Source organism: Paramormyrops kingsleyae, chromosome 16 (assembly GCF_048594095.1).
Source record: "Paramormyrops kingsleyae isolate MSU_618 chromosome 16, PKINGS_0.4, whole genome shotgun sequence".
Classification (NCBI taxonomy): domain Eukaryota; kingdom Metazoa; phylum Chordata; class Actinopteri; order Osteoglossiformes; family Mormyridae; genus Paramormyrops; species Paramormyrops kingsleyae.
In genome coordinates, this window is record NC_132812.1 from 26382832 (window position 1) to 26405695 (window position 22864).

At 41.2% G+C, this 22864-nt stretch overlaps 1 protein-coding gene across 1 annotated transcript; it reads left to right on the forward strand.

Moving 5' to 3' along the window:
* The first annotated feature begins 661 nt into the window (after positions 1-661).
* On the forward strand, positions 662-19939 carry LOC111850223 (receptor activity-modifying protein 1-like). Its single transcript, XM_023823891.2, has 3 exons — positions 662-1214; positions 9803-9950; positions 18291-19939. Exons 1-3 carry the CDS (start codon positions 1157-1159, stop codon positions 18544-18546), a joined length of 462 nt encoding a protein of 153 aa, XP_023679659.2. The 5' UTR covers positions 662-1156; the 3' UTR covers positions 18547-19939.
* Positions 19940-22864: the final 2925 nt, after the last annotated feature.

Below are 22864 nucleotides of genomic sequence, written 5' to 3' on the forward strand. Positions count from 1 at the left end.
GTTGTCTTTGAAGCGCAGCTGATCAGGCGTTAAACTTTGTATAACTGCCCTGATTTGACGTGCTCTATGTATACACACGTTTGCATCTAAAGTTTGTTGCATTATGAAAATAAACTGAGAATAGATGTAACAATTTACCGATACCTACAAATGTCCATCTCATTACACTCCAGGCGTGATACCTGCGGCAGCCGCGGTTACTTGGTTACTGGCTGAACCCGGGCAGCAAACACAGCGACTGCCCCTGCTCCACTGGCTCCTAAGGAGGTGAATAATGACCATTTAATGGTTTTTAAAAGTAGCCCACAAATCTAAAACGCTGTCCAACAATTACGTTACTTTTCATTGGTGGTTCAATTTATTACCTAAACGTAGACGCTGAAGTCCCCAGTCATCCTATTTCTAAACGTTTATGGAGATGTCCATACTGCACAATTTTAAACGATCTGGTTTAAACTATCTGCAATGTCACCACTGATTTACGACAGAATTCAAGCAAAATTACATGTTAATACATAATGAAATTGTGTGGATAGATTTTAGTGCGTTTCTTTAATTGCAGTATGCGTCACTTGACGTCTGTTTTCCCGTGATGTAAGATTTTTAGTATATATATTTGCGAACTCTGGACCCTCCCACAACGAAAGCCGCCCACAGCGGGTTTCTCAGTCTCCGATCCAGCTGCTCCGTCACTCCGCTCGCGTTCAGCGGGAGGTGAAGCCGAAGCTCCGCCGGACGCGTCCTGCCACTCGCGCACTGACAGTCATTCTGATACCTTCACTTTTTTTTTTAAATGCACACACACCAGCTTTAAAGGGACAACTTCAAGAAATAATTAGAAGAGACCGATACCGACATTTATGGAGCACAGAACTGAACATGGTTTGCGGTCCTTCTGAGATAGAATGAAATGACAAAACCGCGCAAAAGCCTTTGGATCTTTGCATTTAAACTGAAGGGCGACTGACACATTCAGGTTTTAGATACTCAAAATCTACCTGTTGTGTACTATCCCAGTGCTGATCGAGGAGGACATATATACCTCGCCTTGATGCATCAATGGAAAGCAGACATTTGAGCACCTGACTTTATCCGCACTCATTTTATTTGTAATCTTTTTCTTTAAATAAACGTTTTACACATACGTAAAACGACCATGGCGTTGTGTGACACTTCGTTAACGTCGAGAAATACATTTTTTTGGCTTGTAATAGGTAAGTACTGCTGAATAGGATTTGTGCAACTTTTTTACCCGCAGACTTAATTTAAATCAACCGAAGTTGTATATGAATCTGCTTTCATTTGATTTAGCCATGGGTTACTAAAATAACATTATTATTTGGTAACACTAGTATTTGGTAATACTTTGCTAATTTTGATTTCAGGCTACCGGATCATCGTTTAGGTAGTTAAAATAGGATAGCTTAATTACATAGTGCGTAATATATGGCACAATGATTTCTGCAATTATGTTATTGTTTGTCTTAACAGCAAAATAGCTATTTCTACAACAGTATCATTGGTTGTGCTATTGCCCATCATTACTATATGAAAATGCCCTCGATCATTTATGCACTTACTTAATTAGTCGTTATTTATATAGCACCGTTTCAAACACAGGGTTTGTTTTATGCAGCACTAAGTGTAGTTTCACTGCCTAAGTGGGTTATGTAAAGCGTTTTAAATTAATCTTGTGACAGTTTGTTTTAAGCACGTTTTCGTGCAAAAAATGTTTTGCTAAATGTTAAACATGAACCATAAAATTAACAGTTTAGCAATATTCGGTCTTTTGCAATCGTTCCCGAAACACATCGTATATCTGTAATGTGCTGTAGTTATTAGAGAGGTTACATGCATTTCTCTACTATTCCCTGCACGATCTTATGTTGCACTTCTGGTGCTTGAATAGTCTTATTAGGTCCTTGCTTTGTTATAAGTTGTGTAGCTCCTGCTCCAGCACTGCTTACACTGGTACCTGGGCCTTCACTGGAAGCTCAGTCTAGCTGCACTCATGCCCAGTCGACTCCCTGGCAGCACGCATGTTTGTAATGTGCCATTTGCCTCACTTGTACGTCGCTTTGGACTCCGCTAAATGTCAGTTGTAAATGTTACTTTCCTACATTGCTCGGTGAAAGAGCCCACTGACAGCTGTTTTGCATGCTTCACCTTACCTTAAATTATTTCCAAAGTTAAAACTGTTGCTTTTGCCCCCTGTTCGCCGTCTCAAGTGCTTACTCAACATGCTCAACATCTTACGACATTTAGAGAGAATGGCGTCTGAACATGGTCCCCCCAAAGCCTCTATATTCACCCCAACACCATTTTTACACACACACACACACACACACACACACACACACACACACATATATATATATATATATATATATATATATATATATATATATATATATAAATCATGTACCTCTGCCTAAAACAACACATAATGCATGATGTCAGTCGTGTTTTAAAATAAATGTATTTTTGTATAAAATGCACGAGACCTGAACAGGCTGCACACATCTCGTTCTTGTTTTCCTTGGATCTGGCATTTAAATGTGATTTCTGGTCCACGATTCCCTACTGTTAAAAACCGAGGGACGATTAAGTAGCAGTTCTATTGGCTACACTTTAGTTTGTGTAAAGGCCGTCACTGTTCTTACACACTGATGGTTTCATTTAATTATGAGGTAGCATAACTGGAGTGTGGAAAAATAATCGATGTTTGGAGTTTTCGTAGAAATTTAACAATCATTAGTAATGCCCATATTTAGTTTCTGACGATCACAGGGTTTATTATATACGCTACATGTTTATTCATAAGTTTATAAACATTGTTACTTTGGATGCTGTGTTTGAACTATGTGTCTAATTTTAAAAAGAAGATACAGCTTGTAACCTCTTTTTTTAATATTTAGAAATCATGGGAGAGTACAAAGCAGTACATTTATAATAACACTATCTAAAATACGCCAAATCTAGTGCTGTTTTGCACTGCACCATTTATGGGCTTTGCCTGCTGCCCAAGCCTTATTTAAAACGAATCAGCATTAATTAACAACAGATTACAATTAAAGACATTTTCCAAAAACAATATGGGATGATAGAGTGCAGCAGATGTGGAAATCTCTTAAAGTGAAATCGCCTCTGATTGAAACTGATTTCACTCAGGTTCACTTGAATGATAACTATCCTCCAGGTTTCCATTGTTGCAGGATCTTTCTCCTAGATGTACATGTACATGCTGTTCAAGCAAGTTCTAAGCACCCACTGGTTTCCATATTTCCCGAGGTAATTCCCCTATCTTCACCATAAATGCATCAGTGTTTGTTGAAAATTAAAATACGCATGGATGGTTTGAAAGGAGCAAAGGACAGTCTCTAGGTTTACTACAAATAATGTAATTGTGCATGTCTTGACATTTATAAGAGAGCTCTTACAGCGGAAGCAGTACTGGAAATGTGAGGGATGTTGTCGGTGAAAAGTGTGTCATGGTGTTTAACCTCCTGAGACCTGACCTATTCATTTATGTCCATTGTAGTGGACATTGTATTTTTGCATTTATTTTTTCACTGATGTTGGGAAACGTATTTATTCTTGTTGTGCACTAAAGAGGACATGCTGTGAAATTAAAATAAGAATAAATTAGAAAAAATCTAAATTGTAAGATGTCTTATTTCCTCCAAAGACAAATAACCTACAATTGAAGGACACTTTTTTCCTTGGGTCTCGGGAGGTTACGCTGAAGAATTAGGCAGTGGACTCATTATTGACGACCTTGGTTACATTCATTCTGAAGCAGAACGCCGAGGTCCAACGTCTGAGGAGTTCATACGTAGAGTTAGAAATGATTTCCTACATTAAGTGAGTCTTTTGTAAATAAGAGCAGAGCACACCATTGTACGTATACAGTGACACCTTTTCAACTTTTGACAAGCTTCCATCTGTAATGGAGTGTGACATTAGCTTGGCTATGGAATTTTCATGGAGTTCCTTTCCCAAGTTGGTTTTTGCAGTCCATTAGTTTAGAGAATGTGCTCTTCAATCACATTTAGACTGTTACCGAAGCTGAGATGTTTTAGCATTTAGTATCGTTCACTCTATGAACTACCCACAAACCAATTATGGAAATCCTGTTGCAAAGGTGCTGAGACAGCCATTCCATGTGACTCCTTACTGCAGTTACAATGCGGTTTTGCTAATATTGTAGGGATGTGATTGTTTAACAATGGGTTATTCAGAGCTGGGGAGGTAGCGACCTGCTGGTGGTGCAGGGTTGTGATCTGGGCACGCTTCTTAATAACATGTTTGTTCCCCTTGTGGAGTTTGTGGCCAACATTTTATCAATAAGGAGCAGACTTGGTAAAACAAAAGCATAATTATACATAGGTTGGGAACATGACAAAAATGCTGTGGATGTTAATGCATGGCCGTGTCAACAATGAAAATGAAAATATACAATGAGATTTAATGAGGATTTGCACTTGTTGTGTATTTTTTAAGAAGGCCTTGGATGGGGTCTCACAATACATACCATGTGCAGTGTAAGGAGGCTTTCACAAAGATTTTTTATGCAGATTCGAAGTTGCTCAAGATAACACTGATACGAGATAAATTTGCATGTATTTCAAATAAAGGAACATTGATATATTTTTCCCTGGACTGCTGGCAATTAGTTAAAGCTGAGAGCCATGTAACAGCAAGCAGGCGGATGTTGGAGTAATTTAATCAGAGAGCTCACCTCTCAAGGTTGACAAAGTAGACTCCTGCATGGTTGGCTCGTGCCGCAGTGCCACTCTGCATGCCAGGGGGCTCCACATATTGTGCCCATGGAGTTTGCCCCAGTGCATGTATGTGTGCATGGAAATGGTCACTCCTGTGAGTACGTTCACATTCTGATTAGTGATGAGTAGCAGTGTGAGGGATTATGGGCACTGGACCAATGATATTCATAGTGCTTCTGCACTATCATCTAAGGTGTGTAGGTATTTAATAATCAGCAGCTGGCAGTGATGAACATGGTTGCTTCTTTTCTGGATAATGTGGGATAGATGACTTTGTGGGTGTGTTCATCATACTCTTGATATATTTGTTACTCTGGTTCCCAAGAATGAAAGATGGGAACTTTGAATCACAGTCCCTTATGCATTCATTAGAGATGAAATATGAAGCAAGGCGTTGATAAAGACATCGCATCGGCAACGTGATCATGGTCTTCATTCTCCCTGCTCACCAGTTTCCTGGTCGTGAAGTTGTTCCTTATCCTCCTCATCTTGATTCACTTCTGGTTCCGGTTGTACAAGAGCAGAATTTGAGTATAGTTGGCGATATCATATTTCATATGATAGTTTAGAGAATGCCAAGAACAATAACTGATTAATCCCTCTTGGGGTTGCAGAGCGGAATTCTGTGGAATAAATGCAGCTAGTCCACAAAGGCTACCAGTAAAGGCTAAACAGGTGCCTGTCCAGATTTTATAGGACTCAGATCCAAAGACTGATATTATTATTAATGTAAGTGTTTTCAAAATGTCAAATTAGTGTTGGATAATGAAAGAAGCACAAAAGAACACAGGACGTTTTAATTTTCTGAAGCTAAAAGTTAAATGTTCTGTCTGGTTGTGTTTAAAGTATACAGGCTAATGTTTCCTTATCTTACAGTGGATTAAAGTGTGCACATTGTCTTGGTATCAGTTCAGTCAGATGTCCAGACAGGCTTGACTTTGAAATTGCAACATCAGCTGCACAGATTTTTCTTTTTCAAACTCTGGCAATTTGGTGCCCAAAGTTCCTCCATAAAACTGCAAATTTCACCTCCCAGAGCTTTTTTGTAAATAAGAGTGCAGAATGCATACTAAGATTCACACTGCAAAAACATTGCACGCATTTGTGATTTTGTTACTTGCAAACCTGACACTGCAGCTGGTAGATTAATGGTATAGTCCTAAATTTGAATATGTAAGTTTAGTACTATTTTGCCACTGTGTTAGACTGGCATGCTGTCCAATATGGCCCCTGTGTGATGCCCTGTGTTTCATGGGATGATCCAGGATTATAGTGGTATAGTGGATCAAGTCAATTTTAAACATGGCTATTTGGATGTTTTAAAATGGGGAAAATAGTGAATGTAAAATAGTGCCCAAGATTTATTGTTAGTTAAGCACAATTCAATGCAATTTAGTATTATAGTGATGGACGGTGGCTCCACAGAGGCTATTTGTTTTATGAGCAGAGAGTTATGAACTATGACTGTTGAATGCTGAAGATTTATTCCTGCGTTTGCATGTCAGTGTGTGTGGGCTGCAGAGTCTGAGTCACAGAGGAGGAGATCCAGGGAGTGAGAGATTCCTTTGATGTCACAGATAGCGAAGTTACAACGGCATTATCTTTACAGATGGATTCTTGGGATTAACTATGCGACAGATTTTCCTTTCTGCCCAAAAGTTATCAAATCATTAAAATGGAAATGTGAAACCCCATCTCTATTTAATTATTTTCTTTGCGGTGCCCATCTGCTACAAATGAAGGGTGAGTGGAGTTTGGGGGGTGTCTAGCCATACATTTCATGAAACCACCTGCACCAAGTCCGGCAGCCCTATCCATTCTAACACCTCACACCACGTCCTAGTCCAGCTTCCAAGGTATCATTCATTGTTTTCTTCCTGTTTCAGGGTAACTTAAATAGGTCTCCTGGAATGTGAGCCTGCTTGTCACTGTGGTATCAGTGCCTGGGCAAATACAGAATACCTTTGAATGAAGGGAGCACTATGTATAGCATAACTTTGTGTGGAAGACATTCTGATTTAAATGGCGTAGATACATGCAGCCTTGTGGATGGCTAATAGTCTACAAGCTCAGTGTAGCTCCATGCATGGACTGACCTAATACCTTTGGAATTAGTTTCCTATGACTGTCTTCATTGCCTGACATGGAAACTGGTCATTTTTTGCTATTTATTTAAAGTAAATATTTGTTCACAAAATTCAGCACATCTCCCCATACAGTTGCAACATTTGATATGTTATCTTTGTTCAGTTTTCAATTAAATATGGGTTTATATGATTTGTAAGTCATTGCATTCTGTTTTCACTTACATTTTACACAGCGTCTCAACTTCTTTGGAAACGGGGTTGTAATTATTGCAAGGGCAAGTCCTTCAAAAGTAATCTCTTTAATCATGCTCTACAAGCATTTATCCTGTATAATGTGGAAAAAAAACAGGAAGTGTGTCTAAATTGTAACATTCCTCTGTTAAGTCATCTGTTACACCATATTGTAGGAAGACTGTGACCACAGGGTATTTGCAGTGGAGGGCTTTACCCCCCCACTGTGCCCCTGTAATCTCTGTCTCAGTAGTTATTCGCTGAGGGATTTGAGTGTGAAGGTAAACAAGACGGCACGCTTCAGTGAAACCAAGAGCCACCTGCTCTCTGGCATCAGTGACACTGCCGGCAGGAATAAGCTTACATGTACATCTTTTAATTAGCTAGTGTGTTTTATTTGATTGGCACATTACTGAAACAGGATTGTTACATTTCCTTAGCTGTAACACAGGTGTCCTATGAATTTTTCACCTGAGGAACTGGGTTTAGCACTTAGACCAAAGGTGCAGCTACAGGACTTAAATCTAGAATCCCCTGGTTCTAAGAAGGTTCCCCTTCACTATCACTGTGCAGTTGCAGTGATATTTTCTGGAATTGATTATTGCATTTGGTTATGAAATTCTTGGATGGAAACTAACACGCAAGACAATCATTCTGCACTGCTATATGAGAAGGTGTAGAACCTAAAGACATAAACCTAAAATTATTTGCAAAACACCGGTGTGTTTGATGGATATACATGGGTGGGATATAAACACAAGATAATTTGAGTTTTGTGAATTGGTTTAGTTACCTGGATGTCATAGTGATTATGTTGTTTAAGTTAGTAACTCCTACAACTGCTACAACAAAAGAACAGGATCATACAATGTGTCATTTTAACTGAGGTCTGTTTGATGTATAGCCTTTTTGTTGTTTTGCATTGCTTTTGCCAGTTTACAATGTGTTAATGTTCCCTTTTCCAGTGTTCTTTTGCTCATACTTGTGGAAACAAGTTCTTCTTTGTATGGTCAATTTAGTTTTATGAAGCACCACTCAGAACATTGTTACAGCTTATCATATGAGGCATGAACCTGAATTCACTGGCAAAAACTATTACCTGTTCTTGCATGACTGCATTGTTGGCAGCTACAAGGCAGTAGTAGTAGTTGTCAAAAGCCCAGGGTAATGATTTACCTACATGCAGATTTCAGATGCTGATATATACTCACAGAGAGAACCAAACTTCTCATACTTTGCAAATGGTGCAAACCTGCTTCCTTATTAAGTATGAACCTTTGTCACATCTTGCATAAACAGGAGTGCAAGAATGGGTGCCATATGCCTTCATTTTACCCTGGTCCTTGAAGATAAAACTTTCTGCTGTACTGCAAATCTAAGCTTTGCCTTTTAAAGAGGACCTAAGAAAAGTCATTTTAACCCACCAATGTCAGAACCAATCTATTCATTCATTCCTTTCCATACCTTACAGTGGAGAATTCGGGGGGGGGGGGGGGGGGGGAACTCACCACAGAATCCCACTGCATTACATTTTCAGCATTCATACGAGAATATTAAAAAAAAACTGGAAACTTTGATTCCCAGATTATTGCGATGCCTTCTTCTGAGTTTATTACGCTTTCCCATGAATTGTTGTCAGGAGAATGTCTTCATTTCTCCCACTATGTGGAAGAGGTTGGGCTGAGTCTGTTGTCACTTATGATACAGTGATAATCTCTCCACAAATCCTGATTTTTTTCAACAGGACAAGCACTGAATTTTCCAAAGTGAGACTGTCAGCATCAGCAGCCCTGACCCACATTGAGTTTCTCGGTGCAGCTCCAGCCCTTCTTACACCAGCTGTTGTATCCGAAGAGACATTTTGTGTATCAGCCAGTTTACTATTCATAAAGCTCCTAACATACATACATATTATAAATTTACTTTTGAAAGTTCCTAAAATTAAACTTAAAATTAAACTAAACTTCCTAAACAAGAGTACCAATTTGTTGAGTTTCTAGGTGAAATTTTAAATACATTTTTTTCCAGTTTATATTAAATAAAAACAGCTGAGAAACAATATTTGACATGCATGAAGCTGTATTGTTGGGTTATGAGATAATATGATGCTACAGAGGCAGTTATGACGTGTGTAATATCTGCAAAATCAGCATTGCCTATGATGGGTTAAATGTAAATGTTGTCCTAAAACCGCTTTCTGGCAGGTTGTCGCTGCATTATGGGTATCTAGACCACAATAAAAATCTTCTTCCCCAATTAAATGTGTTCGTTCCTTTGTTGCTGCACATAATGGGCTTGGGCTCCATGTAAACTTGGTAATAACTTGGCTAAACTTTTACTCAGCTTTCCTGAAAATTCCTTGTAATTCACTGTAAAGGAAGATTAACTTGACACCTTTGCATATCATCTGGACAGATATGACCTCTATGTCGTCTACATCAGTGTTTCCTAACTCAGTCCTCAGGGATCCTCAGACGGTCCATGTTTTTGCTCCCTCCCAGCTCCCAGCCAATCAGGAACACTGAATACCTGTTACAGGTGCGCTGGGAGCTAAGAGGGGAGCAAAAACGTGGACTGGCCGGGGTTCCCCAAGGACTGGGTCGGGAAACGCTGGTCTACATTATCGTCATATGCACACCACCATGTTGACGTTCTTTACTTTTCGTATGTCATTGACATGGTATCTGTATGTCTCTCCAGCGTCCTCCTTGGCCTTCCACATTGTCTCTGTAGCAACTTGCAGTGCTGACTACCAGTACGCCATTGAGGAGATCTGTCTAGCCAAGTTCAAACTGGACATGGAGGCCCTGGATCACCGTCACTGGTGCAACTGGGACGACACTGTGGAGTAAGTGTGGATACTTGCTATAGCTGCCTACTGGTTATGATTAATGGGTCAGTAACTGTTATGTGAAATGCCCTGATCTTGAACATAGGGAGCTGTTGGGCACATAACACTAGCAGCAGCTAACTACAATAAAATGAATGAGGGAGGGAAAGTCTATTGGAAATAAGTGCCTCTCCCCAGGTTTTTTTTTCTTGAGTTAATAGTTCAGGCAATTCATTTAGGAGGACTCGGCTTGTAGATGTTCTGGTGACGCCAGCATGAAAGTTGGTGGGAAAGTCACCATTAATTAGGAGCCACAGGATGACGTTCTTCCACTCTAATGTCCATGTGTTGATTGAGATGCAAGGCAAAACTCCGTAAGATCACTGGAGGTGTCACACAAAGGTATAAGCTAGCAGTTTTGTCAAGGGTCTCGCACGATTTCCACTTAATTTTCTCTATTTACTTCCACAGTCGACAAACACGCAGAGAAGGTTCATCTGTGTCTATAAATATCCATTGTGTTTGGCGTGTGATATATGTCCCTATGTACATCTTGTTTGCTTTTATGTATAATTTTTTGCAAGAATTCAAATCTGGAATACTATGGTATTATTACCACATTTCTGTCCACTGTGAATTTATGAAATGTGTATTCTTAATGTTTTAGCCTTGAGCTTATTTTAAGCCATTTATCATAAGCAGAAGTTGGGGCAAGACTAGAGTACCTGTAAACTGAACGCATGGACCTGCTTGTCCCAGTCGCAAGACGGAAAGTACAGTCTGTTTTCTGAATTTCGCAGAACGTGCCTTCTGTTTCACAGTGCAAGTGATGGTGTAAGCAGCCATTCAGCTGTTCTCCCTGTAGATGAGCTATTTTTGGATGCCTGAGATGATTTCTATGAGTTCCCATCAGTCTTAGAACGGCTGTAAATGTGCCATGCGTAATCATGCACACGGGCTGTGGGATTCTAACGTCAGTCTGCAGTTTGGGGGTGTTCCAGCCAAATATGACTCTACTGTCACGTACGGATAGTTGACTTCACTGCCAACCTTGATCGGGGAATGACATTTTCAGTTGTTTTGTTACATTATTCAGTCGGTTAGACGGCACCCTCACCCGCAGCCGTCACAGTAGTTGACAACTGTCCACTTTCGCTCATTCATACTCATACTGCAGCTCTGTTTCATCCCCTGGGGCCTCAGCTCCATCTTTTGGCACCATTTTCTGTTCCCTAGCTGTCAAACGAAGCAAACAATTTCCTTGTGCTGTAAAATCATAGTGATTAATTTTAGGCCTTGCCGATGCTCCCAGAAGAGTAGAGCTTACAAAGCAAAATCGCATCGTGCTTTTAATCCTGCACACCGTAACTAGGGAAGGTAGAGCATAGATCTCTGAGGGTTGTAGAACATCCCAGACAGGATCGTTACTTGCACTAGAACATCCAAAGTGGTCAAACAAGTAAAGGCAAGGAGACACCATGACTATCAGAGAAGGTCTCACACTTAAGCGACCATTAACTTTATAGGTACTATTATTTGCTTTAACTTGAGCCCTGAGTTTCCCAGTCCTGGTTCTGGTGGTCTGCTCTGTACGCTCGTTTATGTTCTGAGAAAAGCTTAAGATAGTAAACTCCAGTATTAATGAATTTGCATTCAACTGAACTCATAATTCTGTATATTGCATTCATTCGATTAAATTGAACTGAACACATTTTAGGTCTCACTATATTTCATTTTTATTCATTGTATTAGTGGAGGAGTACCAGTAATAGAAGAAATAAATAACTTTAATTGTATATTTTTGGTTTCTTCAAATGGTTGATTTGTGTTTATTACTTCACTTAATGAATAATTGCTTAATTCTAACAGCATACAAAACTATGAGAACTTTTGTTGCATTGGATCATTTATTAAACATTACAGCAAGTATAGATCAGGCTTTTAGTGACTTTTTTGCTTATTAAGACTTGTAGGTCTTTTTCTTTTTCCTTTGTTTGTGTTGAAACCGATCAAAGCTCATTAAGAGCTTAACTGGAACAAACTCAAGCGCTTGCAATGGGCCATCAGACCAGAACTCCAAAGGCCTGGAACAGATGCCTGCGAGTAGCACTCACTTCTCCTGGAAACTGATAAACTCTGGGCCGCGTATCTGGAGTGCTGAGGATGGTGTTTGGCTGTGTTATTTTTAAGTGCTTTGGAGCCGCTGTTGCTCCCCAGAGCAAAAACTCATCCAGCTGCCCAGTCTTCCGTGATGGAGACTTAACGCATCCTACCTAGGCAGTTATTCCGCAGCTCCAAACGCGGATCCTGTGACAAGTGCCTTTGCTCAGACAGCACGCACCCAGCCGCGAAAGCACTTGCTAAAATATTCATGCCCCAATCCTAAGCCTTATTCCATGAGGTCATTCTGAAGCCTTTCAATAATGCATGGTCTTGCAGAAGGGCAGTGATCCCACGGGCCACACCGTCCTGGCAGAGATGCCCTCGCTCCAGGGCGGTGTGCACCCAGGCTATCCTTCTTCCTGTCAGTTTCACACCCTTTCCCCATGTCTCACTCCGGGGCTGGGCCAGGAAGCTTTGATTAACGAGTAACAGGCTTGTGCTAAATCATTGCACTAATTAGGTTCACAGCACACGTGGAGATCGGTGATGTAAAATCCTAAGCAGACTGATGGTGCCACTTCAGCCCAAGTAGACCTCTGGTGTTACCCCTTGGCGGGCATGTTGGCAGTCAGCTCTATAGTATGTGAAACAAAACTATAAGAGGAAGCCCATTTATTATCCAATGAAGATGCCTGGAATTTGACTGAAGAGACAGCCATCGTGCTGCCCTATATGCATTACGCACAAATCAGGACTTGGGTAATTTGATAATGGCAGGATCAATCATCCATGGTGAAAAATAGTGGTCAACTATACCCATTAGGTGCCATTACCTTGGAAATCCATAAGCAGCTCTTCCACAGTGGAAAGACATTTGCCCACCAAGTCACAGTTATTTTCTGGTATTAATGACTTTTGACAACCAGGACCAGCAGCAGACTATGGGTGCAAGAAATTAAAGGTAGATGTCTTATTAAGGCTTGGATGGATTGAGTTAAATCCCTGTTAGACATACTGGTGTCCTCAGAACAGAACTGAAGACATCACTCATTAACCTCAACATTTTTTGTACTGTAAATGAAGACCTGTAATAGCTATACATTTCCCAGACAGGGGGTGTTTGTGGGATTTTTATATATATAGTCCTGGTAAGTATAATTATCTAATACGTTTTTGGCTTATAGAAATTGTTTTGTTATATGAAAATGTTCTTCACTGTGTTGGAAAAAGCCTTAGTGCTTATTAGATTTATCAAAACTAGTCTATGGTAACTGCACATCATCAGGAATACAGCTACAGGGAAAGCAGTCTAACTGGCAGATATATTTAGCGACGATGACCATGTTTAATGGTAAATGGTGATGGTTTAGTCAGTTTATAAAAACCTGCGTTGCAGACAAGGCTTTGATGTGAAATAAAGAGAATAAGAGCAGCTTAAAGTAAAGCAAGATGAAACACTAACAGTCTGGGTGCACATTGTGAACGAGGACCTTTGATGCGAGGATGACCTAAGCGTAATGGTTCAGTTTTAGATAAAGCAAGTTAATAAGGTCAAAGTGTAGCTTTTCTGAGGATTGTCATTTGGTAATCTATCCATCCCATCATGAAGTCATACAGTGCATGTCGTCAACTAAGCAAAACACTTTAAAAGGTAGTGTTTTAAGTGGTGCAGGTATTACAAAAGCATATATTTTAGTAGCATTTTGAAACCATGTCTATTTGGAGTAAAGCCGTGGATATCCGCTTTTTTTTAGTTAGCTGGGATCACGGCTGTTCTGGTGATGCATTGGTGTGCATCTCTGGTCCTCATGGTTCCCTTGATCTGTACATTTTTCTCCCAGCCAGTCACCACACTAGCAACATTTTTTGACTCGTTTTTGTTTCCATTCAGTTAAACTACTGTTGTTAAGCTCCGTTGTCAACCACTGTCTGGGACTGCAGTGGCTTTGCAGTAAGCCTGACCCTGTGATCTCCCAGGCAGCAATGTCGTCATCGCGCAATTTCAGCATGCTGGGATGTCTCTAAATGTCAAAGTCCTTTTTCATGTGTGACTTAAACTCAAGTGAATACGTCTCGCACCATTTGTCCACAACACATTGCCCTAGTAACAACCTGATAAAGGTAGAAAATACAGTTTTGCTTGTCTCACCAGATAACCAGATTTTAATATATCACTGAAACAGCTTCCTTTCCGGAATGTCAGGAGCGAGCGGCCAATCACAGCAGTCACACTCCAGTCCGCTCGTTTTACTGAGCTGATCCAGACCTTTCTAGAAACATTTTCTGCACGTCATAAAAACCTGTACCTGATTCTCCAAGCGGTCGGCTATTTTCCTTTTCAGAAGTACACTTTCCCCTCACCCCTTAAAAGGCAGGTGGTTGAGAATAGGTTCTTTAAAAAAAAACCCACAAAGGCATAATTTTTTAATGGTTTGGCAGAGTAATTCATAAGTGTCAGAGAAGTATCAGTTTTTCTATAATCATGTCTTCTCTAATTATATTTCCGTCGTTGGCTGGTGACATTCGGAAGATGTAGCCTTTATCACTGAAAACCAAGAACGGTCACATCCTTTTCACTTACTCTGGTCTCCCTGGAACTTGTGCTGGACTCAAGGTGCCACCATCTAATTATGTGAGAACTGCTGTGAAGATATCTCTGTATTTAAAAACCATGGATGCGGTCACATGACTTCATAAGTATTATTTTAATTTCCTAAACACCTTCTCCTTTTGGCTTGTTAAAATTTGAGCTGAAGGCCCTCAATGCGCAGCACCTTTCAGCGGTCTGTGTGCAGTACATGTCGTCGTTTTCTTGTTGGTTGTCTGGCAGAGTTTCCTTGTGGACCGTAATTCATTCTCAAGCAGCAGCCACACACCAACACACCCGTTTCCATGGCATCTCCTTTGTAGTGTGTTCAGGTGTTACAATGTTACTGTGCAAACCCCTAACGGTCGGAGGCAGGGCTGCACTGTCACTGATCAGTTGCACAGCTCCTGGGACGGACTCAGTACAATTATCCTGGTTCCCGGGTGTGTGACCATCAGCAAAAACTTGTAATGCAGCATCATTTACCCCTATTATGACTTAACCCAGGGGTCTCTCGTGTGACATAATTACTCTCAGGTGTGAAAAGCAAGTCACACAACAATTTATTGTAGACATGGGAAAGCCTTTAAGTGATTTAATGGCCGTGGTTTGAAAGGGGCACGGTGAGGTGTGCTGAGGCACGGATGGGGGTGTTGTTGTTTGAGGGTTGATGACTATTCACCCCCCCCCCCCCCCACCCCAGCTGCCTATCTGGTTATTTTTAGCCGTGTCAAGCCTTGCTGTAATTCAGCCAGTAGAAATATGCTAAATGTGTTGGATAGCTTGTTTTAGACAGACATATTGGGAGAAGAGTAGAACATCGGCATGGTCTCTGTCATCTGTGCAATAAACTGTTTACATGTTGCACCTCATGAAGTGGAGTAGTGCTTTACAGTAAAAGGACGTAATAAAAAACATCACGTATGCTTATATAACGTGCATTTGAATTGGTTGCTGTTGTATGTGTTCTGATGCTTATGCGTTTCTTCACTCGAGGACAAAGCTTGCGCGAACGCTAAGCCGTAGCGTTTAGGATCAATTTGGTTTTATTATTTCCAGTTCAAGGATAATTACACACATTGTTGGTACGTTGAAACCCACTTTATGAGATTCCTGTAGCACCAGTAGCAAAGGAAGTGTGTCACTGGACATTCTCTGCATCAGTCACTGCATTGTCACCTAAAATTACTTAGAGGACGGGATGTGTGCAGTACATCCTATATTTCAGAACATTCCATAAACCTAGACTGTTTCTTACATGAATGACAATCAGGATGGATGAGGAGATGTCTTGGGCTCACATATCTGGCTGTTCAGCTCGATATTAATTTGCAGCGACTCCCGCATGTGAGTGAAATCCCAAGCCTGAGGAATGCAGACGCATGTGCTCGCCTTTGTGCGGCTGCTGGCCTCTCGGGGTGCAAAAGGATTATTAGGATCAACGGTCCGGTTTATCTGGACACAATCCAGCCAGGATGCCCCCCCCCCCCCCAAGATAGCTGGCAAGTGATAGATGCAGCGGAAAACAAAGGTGAAGGCTACGGACACCTGCCCTCCCCCAATTAGAAATCGTTAAATTTTTTTGAGCAGCATGAATTGGGCCCATGGGTTTCACCTCCACCCCCCCCTTACAGGCCTTTCACCATTTGCAGCCCTCTGGTCCATCCATCATCCTGACCCCCCCCCCCCCCCAACCATTTCAACAACTTGAAAAGAAGACGTGTTGCTTCCCAGCTCTTCAGTCAGAAGTGGTAGGAGGTGTGTGTGTGTGTGTGTGAGCGGGTTTACCTATCCTTATGGGGACATAATGTCCCCATAACATGATAAATATCTGTTTTTTTTCCCTTATGGGGACCAGTTTCCTGGTCCCCATAAGGGAAAACTCTATTTTATAAAAATCGGTGACTGCTATGAAAAAACTAAAAATGCAAAAACTCTTGTATTTTGTTAGGTTACTTATGGTTATGGTTAGGGCTGGGTAGGGGTTAAGGTTGTCATAGTTAGCGTTAACATTTTTCCCATTGAAATGAATGAGCGGTCCCCATAAGGATATGTATACCCTACGTGTGTGTGTGTGTGCGTGTGTGCGTGTGTGTGCGTGCGTGTGTGTTTATGTGTGTGTGTGTGTGTGTGTGTGTGTGTGTGCGCGCGCGCCAAGGACAGCTGTCAACTGCTCTGTCAGCTGTGCTGATTAATTTCAGGGACAATACACTCACTCTTTAGGATTTATGTTTCTAGTATTAATAGAAATGACATCCATCTACCCGTGTATCTTCTAACCAGTTACCCTGGACAGGGATGCAGGTACAAATAACATATTAACCTCAATTAATATTTATTAAAATAGTGCAACTTATATATTTTTAAGTTAACACAAAAGAGTATGTATTGTATTGTGTGTATTGTACTTATGTAAGGGGGTGGGACCGATCGTCTGTTAATGTCAACTTTCTTGTGATGTTAAAAAAAATATATACCACAGAAGTCGGGAGTCTGTGTCCCAAATGCTCTTTTATTCATCATCATTTATGCAGTGAAATGTCAGTAACAGATGCATGGAACCCGGCATTTGAGCAAACACTTCCCAGCAGCACCCATCCGCCGCACCGCTGACCGCGTCCACCTCTTGGGGACCTTCGGAAATTGTCCTTTAAGGACTGTTTATAGATTTCCCTGCACTTACACCAGCGGCATTCGCTTTACAGCCTGCATCATTAATAGGGATTTTGAACTTTATATGTTGTGATAAAATAAACCAAACAGCACTACATCAGTATGAAACAAGAGTCATCGCATGAACATTGACACTGCAGATGAGGCTTGGGGGACCGACCGATTGTTGCCCGCCTGGGATTTTGTGCTACCTCACGATTTCGCTCTGTCAGCATGTGGAGCTGCTTCTGCACTACAGAACAGCCAGCGACTGGTACAAGAGAGGTTACCTGCCTCAGAGGCACAGGGCTGCAACCTCCATAATTCTTCTCTGTCGTGGGGGACAGGAGGACAGCGCTCTAGCTAATGGAACAGCTACCTGTTAGTTCTCCATTTTCTCTCCACACTCGCATGCAAAGTCGCATTGTGATTGATTGCAGGCCTTACAGCCAGACCGAGCTTCATGCCCCAGTATTTATTATCTGTTGCTCTGCAGAGATTGTCCACCAGGTTGCCTGGGTTTGTTTGCATTTCAGGGCAGACTGGGAGTGGTTCATATTGATTTTGGCTCTTTTATAATGCGCAATACCTTTTATTACATCCCCTATAGTGGCTACAGGTTCGGGGGGGGGGGGGGGGGGGGGGGTGAGTGGGCGGGGGGTTTCTTCTCTCCCTGCTGGCTGCAGGTGTTTTGGTATTTGGGTATATAGAGGAAGTAACTGGTGGTCATCACCTTCAGGTCTCTGCAGATTTTTGTCATAAGGCTGCTCGTTTTGTAGGGCGGGTTTGTGGGTTCTCATGGCACAATGTGCACCATCACATGAACAAACTTTTTTTGTTTTGGCTGAACTACAAACCAAGCACCCATTGCTCATGAACCTCATCCTTAACCACTGTACTGCTTGTCACCACCTATTGAATGGGTTGTCCATCTTGTTTCATTCTTCTTGGTTCTCATCACACGTTGGAGATTTTGAGCATCTGCCTAAAGCATCTGTGATGCATCCTTCCTGCAGGTCCTACGGGCAGCTGACGAACTGCACCTTCGTAATAGCCCTGAACATGGACTGCTTCTGGCCCAACCACCTGGTCAACGACTTCTTCATCCGCATCCATAAGCACTACTTCCAGAACTGTGCCCTGTCGGGCCGCTTGCTGCAGGACCCACCCAGTCGTATCCTCGGTCCCTTTATTGTGGTGCCCATCCTCATCACGCTGCTCATCACTGCCCTAGTGGTGTGGAGGAGCAAACGCAGCGAGGGTATCATGTAATGGGGTTTTTACCCGTACGGGATTTGCTGTGGTCAGCAGTGGGATAGAAGAGACACTACAAAGAATCAACGATGGATGTTTCTAAAAGTGACATATTTCACAGAAGACACAGAGCATGAACCGTAAAGAGGGCCCCGGCGGATTAATTAAGGAAGCCCCAGAATCCCTCCAGATTTGGAACAGCACACATACACCGCATATCACCGCAGTCCATTGTTGGACATTTGGAGGCTGGCCAAATCACATGACAGCCTGCATGGGCATAGACAGCAGCCCAACACAAACCACTGCAGGATCCCGTTTCCCCGGAAGGACAATGGCACCAGAACCACAGAATCTCCTCACTAATATTCACGTTGCCTGGATTTCTGCAGGTATTATTCTCTGTGAAAAAGAGCACATTTTAGGTTCAGACATTCTGTTCACTGTGCAAGATGTATCACATATATAGTAATTACACCATCCTATCAAAATTCATAACACAAGCCCAGTAATTAATGTATATTAGATTTTTTGGAGTTGCCTTTGGCTTTAATAAATGTGCCATCAAAAATGAGACCAGTTGAAAGTTGGTCTTCGCCTTCTCGTCGTCCTCTGAAGCTAAGCTACACTGCACACACCCATTTTATCCTTTGCAAGCCAAAATACTTACATCACAGAAACATGTCCCACGGATTTTGGTAGGATACTGTATATGTACATAAAACCAATATCTCTTAATTTAGAAGTTTATTCATAGCTGTATGTGTCAGTTATGTGATGACAGATATATAGATGGCAGAGATCTTTGTTAGAACCTCAAAGATCTGACTAAAATGTAAGAAATATTCAGAAAAATGTTCCTCAGTGGTAAAACTGTTTTCAGCTGACCACACCTGTGACAACCTAGTTCCCGGTTCTATGTTCAGTCATATAAGTCAGAAGGATGTCATCCCAGAATGGACCATATGTAAGGTACTTCAAAGGCAGTGGGTTTGCTGGGAGGTTCTGTATACAGCTGGATGAGCTTTTTCCATCTCTGTCATGGGGTCAATAGGCATTTATGTGAAAGCATCTTGTCCTGAACAGCTGAGGAACATACCAGAGAGCAGAGAAAAATGAAGACTGAGCAGACAAAAGGCACAATCCACAGGACATCTGCCAGCATGCACTTAATTCCTCACCATCTGATGTGCTTTGGAGATACAAAGTAACATAGTCTGGTCCAATGGGAACTTAAAGCAACCAAACGGATGAGTTAAACCAGTCTATGACTATCACTGTTAGTCCCACCAGTCACTGTCCATGGATATCATAATAGGTGTTTTATAACAACATTCTCAGTAATTGTTCTGTATTTATTAATGTTATTGAAAGCATTGATCTGTTAATAAAGCCTGTTTATGACATCTGATTTCGAGTTCCATCTTGTAATGTTCATAAAAAAAATCAGTAAACAGCTTACAAATATTGTAAAGCTGTGTATTAAGAGAAATTTATCATTTATAAATCATTTACAAGGGAACCAATCAAGGATCACCAAACACACACAAAAACCCAGATAAAATCACCTGACAATATATCTCCCTGACAGGCCAGGTGGATATTTAATGAATGTCTATAAATTTTCCAGTGATTGCAAAATTATCAGCAATGCATTAAGAAAAATGCTGTTTTAAAATCCACTTCCTCAGCCATGCACAATGAGCACCCCATCGCACAGGTATTCCATATATCACGTAAAAACACAGGTTTCTGATCACATATTGAGTCGCTCATTAATAAAAGTGAAATAACTTTCAGTTTCAGCCTCAATATTCTCATGTGACTTGACACCCTCATCACCTCTTCCTGATAAGTGCAAAGAGAGTGTGATACTGTAAGACATCTGCATAATTGACTGTCTCAAACATGCATTTTCCATTTTCAAAATCTATTCAATCATACTGAAAATGTAAACGATACTGAGTGTGATGTTTTGTGACGGCAGTACACAGGCATCCAGTAAGAACCTCGTCCAACCAGGTATGAAATGCATCTAAATGCAAATGACATAAAAGAAGATGAATCTGCATACAGCAAAGAACACTCAACAGCAGTATTTCATTACAGATATCGTGTACTGAGATGCATGCCGTAAACAAACATCGTGATTAGACAAGAGTTTATGAATCATCCTTCATCGCCATTATGAAGATGAAAGTTGCTTTTGCTATGACAATTTTTTAAGCTATTAAATATCTATCCATCCATTCATCTATCTTCAGACTGCCTCTTCTGGCAGTAAACATTTGTCATGAAGACGCTGTAGGCTTTATGTTATGGTGGATACCATACTGTAGGACATCAGGACTATAGCACCAAACTGCTGTCTAAGCCCCATCCCAGAATAGGACTGATGTCCTGCGGAAAGAATATCAGTTGATCGACATCTTGGGCATGGTTAGGCTTCTGACTTTCAGACATGACCATGGGTTCAAACTAATTCCAAGCCAGATTTGTCTATTTAGTTCCAGGCAGTTAAAAAAATTCACAACGCCTCATAGACAAAGACACATGGTTAAATTATCTCTTTAAAACACAATGTTTGACTGATTCTGTTGGATTCATGTATATAAGAAGCAGCTAGTTTCCTTTTAGAGTAGCTAAATAAAACCATAAAAGAGGAATCCCCAGAAGTTAAACAACATTAAAACACATACATATCTGGCACATATACTTTAACATACTGTATAGGTTATCGTGTATAAGCATAAAAAAGCAAATAGGAACACATAATTTAATATGATGAACAATATACACAATATACACATAAATAATGAAAAATTTTAATCAATGTTAATTATTATAAACACATCAGTCCTCAAAGGGGAAACCAGTAATCTAACAATCTGATGCATAACTGGTGCACAACACCCTGACACGTGAACACTGCATCACGCAGAAGGGCTTGAATAACACTCCCGTCTGTCTGAACCGGACCAAACAAGGCTATAACAGAAGATGGCTCTATAACTATTCCATTCACCCATTTTCCAAATTCCTACCCCAGGCAGGGTCCGCTGAAGCTTATCCCAGGATGAATTTAGTATGATGAAATACACATAAATAATGAAAAATTTAAATCAACGTTAATCATTAAAGTATTTTCCTCATGTTGCTCTTTAGTTTAATATTATGCTAGACTGATGACGTTTCAGCCTGTTTGCACTAGACTAGACCTCCTGCCCTCTAAAGTACATAGATATTGTTCCTTGATTTTTCCACTACAGAGATAGTTAAGATCATTGTATTTTCCGCACTAACAAATGAGAAGATAAAAAAGCCCGAGGTGGACAGATGTCTTTCAATTGACTCGTGTCGAGGGAGACACCGATTTTTCATGAACAGCAACAGTATTGCCCGAACAGAATCGATTGCCTTCAGGAGTAATACTGCCAAGGCACCTACTACAAACGTGACCAGAAGTCAAGCAATCTCACAGTGCTGACATCCCCAGGAAGGTCTCTGTATGAATGCGGGGAATCCACTGCCAGCTGATGCCAACACGACTCACTTTCTGATGAATATCCAAGAACCAGATAATGACAGTGGGACTGGGTGCCAGTAATGGAGTGAATGCATTACAATTCCTGCTTGTCAGAGAATGATAGGCCTCGGTTCTGTGAATTCGTGTGAGATTCAGACGGACACTGAGGCGACACACTCACCCTTAACGACCAAGAGCCTCTCAGTTTGCCGAACAGCGTATTGCCGTTATGAAGTGGCACAATCTAAAATTAGCAACCTTTTTAAGTACCAAACCCACAGATTACTGTTTTAGAGTACGTACTTACTCCCATTAAAGGTTCTCTCATGGAAATTGGGCCCTTGAGAAATGAAACACTGGACCAGACTGCTGTAGACCAAGTCCCCCTATGTGCAGAGGCGTAACAGCCCAGTGACAGCAGGAATCAAACTCCCCAAGGAACAAAGTTGTGCAAAGTTCCTATTTTGCTCCAGCGAGTAACTAAAATACTGAACATTTAACAATCTGCTCCTCTGCTGTTCATAATAAAACACAGCTACACAGAGACCTGCACGGCAAAGCGATCGCAGAGAAGATGTCTGTTGCCATCACAGAAAACCCCAGTGAACCATTGAATAATTTGACTCGCTCTGAAAGTTTCTGCAGTTGCCTATTTGAGAAATGTATTAAGAAAGGGATCCTCCGTTCCTGCATCAGGGACTACTACTAATTTATCATGGTGGCAGAGATTAATCTGCCAGCGCAAACTCTTACTTGAGCTTCATGGACTGTCTGCACAGATGCATATGCCAGGCTCTCGTCTACCATCCA